The sequence below is a fragment of the Callorhinus ursinus genome, unplaced genomic scaffold (genome assembly GCF_003265705.2).
Source record: "Callorhinus ursinus isolate GAN/ISIS: 27379988/994484 unplaced genomic scaffold, GSC_fseal_2.0 scaffold772, whole genome shotgun sequence".
Taxonomy (NCBI): domain Eukaryota; kingdom Metazoa; phylum Chordata; class Mammalia; order Carnivora; family Otariidae; genus Callorhinus; species Callorhinus ursinus.
The window spans coordinates 6,161-17,283 of NW_027397827.1; the positions used below are offsets into that span (position 1 = coordinate 6,161).

Genomic DNA, 11,123 nt, shown 5'->3' on the forward strand with positions numbered 1-11,123 from the left:
CATTATAGCTTTATTCACAATAGCCAACATACAGAAACAACCTAAGAAGTGTCCACTGATGGATGGATGGATGAGGAAGACGTGATATATGTATGTACGACGGAATATTGTTCAACCATGAGAAAAAAGAGAATCTTGATATTTACAACAATATGGTTGAACCGAGAGGACATTATGTTAAACGTAATAAGCCAGAGATAGACAAATACTTCATGATTAAACTTCTATATAAAATTAAAAAAAAGGAAAGATCAAATTCACAGAAGCACAGAGTAGGATGGTAATTATCAATGACTTGCAGATGGGGGGAATGAGGAGATGATGGTCCATGGGTGTAAACCTTCAGTTATAATTTGAATAATTCTGAAGGTCTACCATATAGCATGTTGCAATGAGTGAAATTATGCTAATAAGAGGATATAATTCACCAATGAAACAATTCATTTCTAATTTGATTTTTTTATTAAGGTAAAACATTATTTATACTGTTTTTGTTTCTATTGCAAGAGAAGCCCTGTGATTTTCCAGAAATAAAACATGGAAGTTTATACAATGAAAAGAGCTATGGATCATACTTTCCAGCAGCTATAGGACAAAAGTTTTACTATTCCTGTGATTCCAATTTTGTGACTCCTTCACAAAAGCAGTGGGAATACATTACTTGCACACACAAAGGATGGGAACCAGCAATACCATGCCGCAGTAAGTAAACCTTTTTATAATTGTATATGTGTACGTATTTCAAATAGTAGAGGGGGGAAAACACGTAAGTGAGTACAATTAAGCCTTATATAACAAAAATGAGGCCAAGGGATGAGTTTTATGAGCAAAAAGACCAATATAGGTTTTTCCTTTAATGAGGAGCTCTACATAAAAATCACATTACAGATAAAGATAGAAGCTTTTCAAAAACACCTATATCATTCATACAAATTTTAATTATAAAAACTGAAGATAAATAATATTGAATATTGATTTTTTTCTTTCTACACATTTGGTAGTAGCTTTAGTTTTTCTCAAGTTTTTGGATACTTATGCATTATGGTTTTAATATTGTACAAACAGTTTTTAACTTACTGCTTTGCCTGAATTTGTGGGTTTTTAAAATTTTTTGTTCACCATTTTTATGATTTTTAGGACGATGTATTTTCAATTATTTGAAAAATGGAGATTATCCAAGGTATGAACAAACATTTCTCCAAGATGAAACTGTGAGAGTTAAATGCAATTCTGGTTATGGTCTTCAAAATGGGCAGACTATAATGACATGTACAGAGAATGGCTGGTTCCCTCCTCCAGAATGCATTCTTCTCGGTAAGTAAATGGTCTGAGATCCCAGTATATTTATGGTTTTCTTTTATTCTTTTATTTTTTAAAAGACACTTATTTATTTGACAGAGAGATAGAGAGCACAGGTAGGCAGAGCAGCAGGCAGAGGGATAGGGAGAAGCAGGTTCTCCGCTGAGCAGGAAGCCAGATGCGGGGCTCAATCCCAGGACCCTGGGACCATGACCTGAGCTGAAGGCAGACGCTTAACCGACTGAGCCACCCAGGTGCCCCTATTTATGGTTTTCTAACCCACATATTTATTAACTGTAGCAAAATGTTTCTATCAACTTTCTTATTTCTGCCGATGGATATACATAGCTTTATTTTTTTCCAAGTATGTACGAGTGGATATACACATTTCTTGATACATATGCAGCAAAATAGATGTCTCCTGATAGGTATTAGTCAAGAAAACAGTAAAAGAATCTCAAAGAAGAAACCTGTAATAATAGAGTGATACCAGCAGTGGAGGGAAGAAGATGGCAGTGGAGGAGGAGGAGCCTAGCCTCGCCTCGACCCATGAATCCACCTAGATAACCATCAAACCATCCTAAGTACCCCAGAAATCAACCTGAAGACCGGCAGAACAAAATCCACAACTAAAGGTCAAGAAGAGGCCACATTGAAGAAATAAGATGTACACAGTTTGAGAGAAACGGATTGTGGCCACTGAGGTGGGGAGAGAGCCATGGTCACAGAGAAAGGCAAGGGACAGATTAACACACAAGGGAGCACATGGGAAAAATGAATTACCATAGCAATTGTCTTGGAAAGTGAGAGAGGCCAAATTTCATAATTCTTATAACCAGTGGGGTTTAAAGCCTGGGGTTTTCAAGGTCAGTGTGCTTGGCTCTGGGACAGCTCAAAGGACATTGGGGCTTGGAGAAAAGGCAACCAAGCAGCCTGTCAACATACAGCTGGAAAGAGCAATCTGAAGAGCACACAGGGCACACAGTGAAGAGCGTGTTGCAGAAAGGCAGTTTTCACAGAGAGAGCCCTTTGGCAACAAAGGAACTGGCAGGTGCCATTGCCCTCCCCTACCCTTCAGCATAAACACAGAGCCACCTGTGGGAACCAGCACAGGGCCAGCACTCACTACTTAACTTGCTTGCACCAAGTCCCACCTCCCTGTGCTCCAGTGGAACCACCCTTCCCGGTCATGCTTGCCTCAGTCCCTGAACAGCCAGCCTCCTCCCCCAGAAAACCAAGCCGAACCCCTGCCCCCACCACATCTCCCAACCTGGGAGTTTTGGGAAGCCTTGATTCCAGCAGTGGTGATAAGAGGTCTCATTTCACAAGCAGACCAGAGCACACCTGAAGTTAAAACTCACCACAGTCAGACCAGGGACCAAACACTGACCAGAGAGGGCCTCTGCAGATGATTGGCCCGAAGGATAAAGCAGTCAGGACACAACAGCAGTGTGCATACAGCACACATTGGGGACACTCCCTGAAGTGTCAGGCCCTGGGGGACAAGGGTCACAACACTGCAGAGCATTATAGAATCTCTTCTTCATAAGGCCATTACCCTCAAGAACAGAAGTAGCTGACTTTCTGAACAAAGAAGCATGTACAGCAATTTAGACAAAATGAGAAAACACAAGAATTTGTCCCAAATGAAAGAACAATACAAGGCCACAGCCAGAGATGTAAGTAAAATATATACTAGCAATATGCCCGATAGATAATACTATAAAGATACTCTGTGGACTTGAGAAAAAAAGTCGAAGACATGAGTGAGACCTTTAACACAGAGATAAAGAATAACATAGCAGAGATCAAGGGCTCAATAAACAAAATGAGAAACACACTTGATGGAATGAACAGCAGGTTGGAGGAAGCAGAGGAATGAATTAATGCCATAGAAGACAGAGTAATGGAAGTAATCACACTGAACAAAAGAGAGAAAAAAGAATTATGAGAATAGACATAGGGAACTCAGTGACTCCCTCAAACACAACAACATTCCTATTATAGGAGTCCCAAAAGAAAAAGAGAGGGAAAAGGGGGCAGAAAATTTATTTGAAGAAATAATAGCAGAAAACTTCCCTAATCTGGGGGAGGAAGCAGATATCCAGATCCAGGAAGCGTAGAGAACGCCCCAAAATCACCAAAAGCAGACCCAAACCAAGACATATTATAATTAAATTGGCAAAACATAGTGATACAGAAAAAATTTTAAAAGCAGCAAGACAAAAACAAAACAAACAAAAAGACAGTTTTCCCTTTATAAGGGAAAACCCATAAGGCTACCAGGGAATTTTCAGCAGAAATTTTCCAAGTCAAAAGAAAGTGGCATGATAAATTCAAAGTGCTGAATGGGAAAAACCTGTAGCCAAGAATATTCCATCCAGAAAGCCTATTCCTCAAACAGAAGGAATGATAAAAGAGTTTCCAGGACAAACAAAAATTAATGGAGTTCATGACCACTAATCCAGCCCTGCAAGAAATATTAAAGGGGACTCTGTGTGAAAAGAAGAGACCAGAAGTGACAGTACAAATGTAGGAAACCCAACGCAGTAAAAATGAATATTTCTGTAAAAAAAAAAAAATACAGTCAAGGAATTCACAAAATAAAAGGATGTAAAATATGACACCATATACCTGGGGAGGAGAGGAGTAAGAATGGGTTCACACTTAAATGACCATCAACTTATTATAGACTGCTATGTGCAGAAGATGTTAAATAAAAACCTAATGGTAACCACAAATCAAAACCACTAATAAATATGCAAAGAATAAAGGGAAAGAAATCCAATATGTCACTAAAGAAAACCAGCAAACCGTAAAAGAGAGAAATAGAAGAAAGGATCTGAGAAAATCTTCAGAAAAAAACATAAAACGGGTAATAAAGTGGCAATAAACACATATCTATCAATAATTTCTTTAATGGAAATGGACTAAAGGCTCCCATCAAAAGACATAAGGTGACAGAATGGATAAAACAAGACCTATCTGTATGCTGCCCACAAAACTCATTTTGGAACAAAAGTCACCTGCAGATTGAAAATGAGGAGATGGAGAACATCTATCACGAAAATGGGTGTCAAAAGAAAGCTGGGGTAGCAATGCTTACATTGGAGAGAAATCAAGGAAACATGATACCACTGAAGGAACACAATAATATTCCAGTAACTTACCCCAAATTATGATCTATGATTTTCCTGGTAAAGAATTCAAAACAGTAGTTTTAAGGAAGCTCTGTGAGCTATAAGAAATCACAGGAAATATTTTAGGCATTGCATGAGTCCCAAAAGGAGAAGAGATGCAGGAAGGGACAGAAAGTTTATTTAAAGAAATAATGGCTGAGAATTTATCAATCTAGGAAGACATATGGACTAACAAAATCAAGAAGCTCATAGGTCCCCAAAGAGATTGTCTCTAAGACACCTTATAATAAAGCTGGCTAAAACCAAAGACAAAGAGAGAATTTTCAAAGCAGCAAGAGAGGAAAAAATGCCTCACATACCAAGGCAGTTCTATGAGCGGTGTTTATAGTGATAAGAAAAAGAAATTATTTCAAATATACAATCAACTTTATACATCAAAAAAACTAGATAAAGAACAAACTAAGCCTAAAATTAACAGAAGCAAGGAAATAACAGAAATCAGAGAAGAAATCTATGAAATGAAGACCAAAAAAATCAACAAAATTAATACCTACCTTTTTGAAAAGATAAACAAAATTGACAGACCTAACACTGATAAACTAAGAAAAAAGAGAGAAGATAAAATAAACAAAATGAGAAATGAAAGTGGAAACATTCGACTGATGCCACAGAAATACAAATGTTCATAAGAGACAAGCATAAACAATTACACACGAACAAATTAGATAACCTAGAAGAAATGGATAAATTTCTAGAAATACAAAACTTGCCAAAACAAAATCATTAAGAAATAGAAAATCTGAACAAATCAGTAACAAGCAACAAGACTGAATCGTTAATTTAGAATATCTCTACAAAGTCTGTGACCAGAGTTTTCATTTTAATTTAAAGAAGAATTAATACCAATTCTTCTCAAACCATTCCAAAAATTTGAGGGCAGGAGGCACTTCCAATACCACTTTACCAGATCAGCATGACTTTAGTATCAAAGCTAGACAAGGACACTACAAGAAAAAAGAAATTATAGGCCAGTATCACTGATAAACATAGATCAGAAATGCTCAACAAAATATTAGCAAACTGAATTCGACAGCATATTAAAAGATTCATACACTGTAATGAAGTTGCGCTTATCCATGGGCCTCAAGGATGGTTCAACAGATGCAAATCAGTAATGTGATAAACCCCATCAACAACACAAAGGTTAAAAATCATATAATCATCCCAATAGACAGAGAAAAAGCATTTGACACAATTCACAATCCATTTATGGTAAAAACTCTCAACAATTAGGTGTTGAAGAAACAGACCTCAACATAATAAAGGCCGTGAATAAGAAGCCTATAACTAACATCATATATAATGGTGAAAAGCTGAAAGCTTTTCCTCAAGGTCAGGAAAAAGACAAGGATACACACTGTCACCACTGGTGAACAAAGGGAAAGAAAAGGTACCCAAATAAAAAATAAAGAAGTAAAATTATCTCTGTTTGTAGATGACATATATAGAAGAAACCCTAAGACTCCACACACACACTCACACACACACACAAACTGTTAGAATTAATAAATGAAGTCAGTAAAGTTGCAGGATACAATATCAATACACAAAAATCTGTTGTGTAATGAATAATGAACTATCAGAAAGAGAAATTTAAAAAACAATACCATTTACAATAGCATCAAAAATAATAAGATACTTAGGAATAAATCTATCCAAGGAGATGAAAGGCTTGTATCCTAAAAACAATAAGACAATGATAAAATAAATTGAAGAAAATATAAATAAATGGAAAAATAGTGTATGTACATGGATTGGAAGAATTAATATTGTTAAAATGTGCATACTACCCAAAGTGATCAATAGATACAATTCATGTCAAGATAGCACTGGCATTTTTCACAGAAGTAGAATAAACACTCCTAAAATCTACATGGAACCACAAAGACTCCCAAAGAGCCAAAGCAATCTTGAGAAAGAAGAGCTATGCTGAAGGCATCATGCTTCCTGATTTCAAACTATATTATAGAGTGATTAAAATGAAAATAATATCATATTGGCAGATCAATGGAATGAAATTAGGAGCCAGAAATAAAGTCACACATATATCCTTGATTAAAATTAGATAATGGTGCCAAGTATACACATGAGGAGAGTAGCGTCTTCAGCACAAGCAAAAAAAATGAAACCACAATATTAAACCACTGATGAAAATTAACTCTAGATGACTTAAATATGACTTGAAACTATAGAAGTCCTAGAAGATACATAGGGAAATATCTTCTTGACATTGGTCTTGGCGATGATATTTTTTGGATATGACAGCAAAGCACAGACAGCAAAAGCTGAAATACATAAAACTATATGAAATGAAAAACTTCTACTCATTAAATCAACACAATGAAAAGGCAACCTATGGAATGGGAGAAAATATTTGCAAACCATAGATCTGAGTGTATATATGTATATATATACACATATATATAACTCAATAGCAAAAAAATCCAATCCAAAAATAAATAAATAAAAAATAAAAATAAATAAAAATGGGCAAAGATCTGAATAGACATTTTTCTGAAGAATACATGGCAAATGGCCAATTGGTACTCAAAATCACTAATCATCAGGTATATGCAAATCAAAACCATAATGAACTATCACCTCATACCTGTTAAAATGGCTTTATCAAAAAGATGAGATAACAAGTGTTGGAGAGAATGTGGAAAAAAGAAACTCTTGTATACTTTGAGTAGGATTGTAATTTGTTATAGGCATACGGAAAACAGTATACAAGTTTCTCAAAATGTTAATAGAACTATATGATACAGCAATCCCTTTTCTGGGTATATATCTGAAGGAAAAGAAATCGGTATCTTGAAGAAATATCTGCACCTTCCTGTTCATCATAGCTTTATTCACAATAGCCAACATATAGAAACAACCTAAATGTCCACTGATAGATAAGGAAGATGTGAGATATATTCAACCATGAGAAAAAGGAAAATCTTGCTATTTACAACATTGTCGAAACTAGAGGACATTATATTAAATGTAATAAGCCAGAGTTAAACACTTCTTGATTAAACTTGTATATAAAATCAAAAGAGAAAAAAAGAAAAGGTCAAATTCATAGAAGCAGAGAGTAGAATGGTAATTATCAGGGGCTTGCAGATGGGGGGGGGGAATGAGGAGATGCTGGTCCAAGGCTGTAAGCCTTCAGTTACAAGATGAATAATTCTGAAGATCTAATGTACATGTAGTTAGTAATATTATGTAGTTAACAATAATGTATTGTATAGCTCAAGTTTCCTAAGAGAGTAAATCTTAAGCATTCCAGCTACAAAAAAAAAGTATGTGAAGTGATTAATGCAATTTTGAAAATCATTTCCAAAAGTATACGTGTACCAAGTCATCTCATTGTACACTTTATATATACAATTTTATCCATTATGCTTCAATAAAGTAGGAAGGAAAACCTATAATAGACATACAAAAGATGAGATAAAAATCAAAGTAAGTAACTGTAAAACATAATCAAATAGCAAAGGAAGTCATCAAAAGTGGAAGAGATTGAAAAAACAATTGCAAAACAGAAGACAATTAGCCAAGTATGAATAGTGAGTGTTCACTTATCAATAATTCTTTTAAATGTAAATGGATTAAACTTACTATTAAAAGGAATACAGTACCTGAATAAGGAAAAAACAAGAACTCACTTTAGGTTTAAAGACACAATAGGCTAAAAGTGAAGTAATGGAAAAAAGATATTTCATGTGAATGGCAATCAAAGAATGTTGGAGTGGCTATACTTCTATCAGAAAAAAATTGTCTTTGTCTAAAACTTTGTCTCGAGACAAAGAAGGACATTATATAATAATAAAAGAGTCAATTCAACAGGAAGATGCAGCAATTTTCACCATATGTGGATCCAACATTGGAACTCCTAAATACATAAAGCAAATATTGACAACTCTAAAGAGGAGAAATTGACAGCAATACAATAATATTAGGAGACTTCATTACCCCACTTTCAATAATGGATAGAACACCCACACAGAAATTCAACAAAGAAGCTCTAGATTGAACAATATAAACAAAATGGACCTAATAGATTTATACAGAATTTTCCACCCAACAGTGGAAATGTACATCTTCCTTGACTGCACGTGATTCTATAAAGTATCTTTCTCAACCACAGTGGAGTAAAACTAGAACTCAGTAATAGCAAAAAGAATGGGAAAATTCACAAATACATGGAAAGAAAACAGCACACTCTCAAACAATGATTGGGTCAAAGAAGAAAGTGCAAGAGAATTTTTAAAAATATCTTGAGACAAGTGAAAACAAAAACACAATGTAATGAAATTTAGAGATGCTGCAAAAACAGTGGGAAGAGGGAAGTTTTAGTGAAAAATGACTACATTAAAATAGAAGATTTTATATAAACAACATAACTTTATGCCTTAATAGAAAAATAAACCATGCCCAATGTTAGAAGGGAGGAAATAATAAAGATTACAGCAGAAATAAATCAAATAGAGAATAGTAAAACACCTTATTCCACCATCTCACTAACAACAGCCTGTTTTTTCAAATTTATGCACATATTGGGTTTTCTTTTTCTAATTTCTTAAAGCAGAAACAGTGAATTGATATGCAGTCTATTCTATTATATCTATATAATGGTAAAATTTCCCTCTCAGCACTACTTTAGTATCATCTCACAAAATTTTATTTAGAATGTTTTTCTTATCATTCAATTCAAAAGACAATATGTTTTTATTTATTTCTTTTTTATTTTTTAAGTAAGCTCCGTACCCAGTGTGGAGCCCAACACCAGGCTTGAACTCGCAGCCCTGAGATCGATACCTGAGCTGAGAACAAAAGTCAGATGCTCAACCGACTGAGCCACCCAGGCGCTGCTTTAGTTTTTGATGTAATGTTCCATGATTCATTGTTTGTGCATAACACCCAGTGCTCCGTGCAGAACGTGCCCTCTTTAATACCCATCACCAGGCTAAACCATCCCCCCACCCCCTCCCCTCTAGAACCCTCAGTTTGTTTCTCAGAGTCCATCCTCTCTCATGGTTCGTCTCCCCCTCTGATTTCACCCTCTTCATTCTTCCTCTCCTGCTATCTTCTTCTTCTTTTTTTTTTTCTTAACATATATTGCATTATTTGTTTCAGAGGTACAGATCTGTGATTCAACAGTCTTGCACAATTCACAGCGCTCACCATAGCACATACCCTCCCCAATGTCTATCACCCAGCCACCCCATCCCTCCCACCCCACCCCCACTCCAGCAACCCTCAGTTTGTTTCCTGAGATTAAGAATTCCTCATATCAGTGAGGTCATATGATACATGTCTTTCTCTGATTGACTTATTTCCTGAGTACACAATATTTAAAACAAGTGCCTGGAAAGGATCCATTGCCAGTATCGTTCTGGCATGCTGTAGGATTCCAGATCCACTAGACAAACAAATTTCTAATAATCTCCTAGAAGGGATTCTGAGCATTCTAAATTTTGCTTCTTCATTAAAAAAAAAAATTTAATGAACTATCCTGATTTAATATCTTTGGAAACTCATAGCTTATTTTCTCTGTCACAAGAATTTGGGTGATTTGGATTTTCTGGGTTTTCATTTATAAATGACTCCTTATTTTTTATATTGTTACATTATTTGAGTCTATAAAAATGCTTATTTACACGTTTATCTTTTCCTTATACTGTCTCCCTTTCAGAAAGATGTTTAAAATCGGATATAACAATTGAAAATGGATTTTTGTCTGAATATGAATTTGCATATCCCTTGAATAAAGAAACACAGTATCAGTGTAAATCAGGATATGTAACACCAGATGGTAAAACTTCAGGATCAATTACATGTCTGCAAAGTGGATGGTCACCTCAACCCACATGTATTAGTGAGTAATTTTATGTTCATATTCATTATCCTCATTATCCTTGTGCAAAAGTTTATTTTAACTTAATTCTTTTCTGGGGGGAGGGACTGACATGGTACCCATTTGAAAAGATAAATGAAAAAATATATAATTTTTTTTACAATTAAGATTAATCACTTGTAGGGTGGAATATCAGTCTATCTTTCAGTTCAAGTTTTCTTCCACTTTAAAACATCCTGTGAGGGCGCCTGGGTGGCTCAGTCATTAAGTGGCTGCCTTCAGCTCAGGTCATGATCCCGGGGCCCTGGGATCGAGCCCCATGTCGGGCTCCCGGCTCCCCGGGAAGCCTGCTTCTCCCTCTCCCACTCCCCCTGCTTGTGTTCCCTCTCGCTGTGTCTCTCTGTGTCAAAAAATAAATAAAATCTTTAAAAATAAATAAATAAAATAAAACATCCTGTGATTTAATTAATTAAATAAAATAAAACATCCTGTGATTTGGAAACTAGATAGGAGCCTTCTGTGTGTTCTCCTATAAACTCATTTATTTTCGGCTGACATCTTTGTCCCTATTGTACCTGTTTTTAGGTGATTAAACCTTTATGTCAGTCTTTTTTCCTAGACATAAAAGTTATGTTTTTAAGTCAAGATCTGGGTCCATAGTGCATAATTTTAATTTAACCTGTAGAATTTACATGTTTGATGGTCAAGGGTAGGTGCACTTCTAAAAAATCCTCTCCCTTAGGAAATCTTCATAAACATATGATTAGTGGAGACAG

The 11,123-nt window shown here is 35.4% G+C and overlaps 1 protein-coding gene across 1 annotated transcript; it reads left to right on the plus strand.

Moving 5' to 3' along the window:
• Positions 1 to 468: 468 nt before the first annotated feature.
• On the plus strand, positions 469 to 10,368 carry LOC112813453 (complement factor H-related protein 3-like; the record flags this gene model as incomplete). The annotated part of the gene is made up of 3 exons (XM_025858501.2): positions 469 to 702; positions 1,138 to 1,314; positions 10,186 to 10,368. Coding segments are annotated over 3 exons (594 nt in total), but the record flags the coding sequence as incomplete, so codon positions are not given.
• Positions 10,369 to 11,123: the final 755 nt, after the last annotated feature.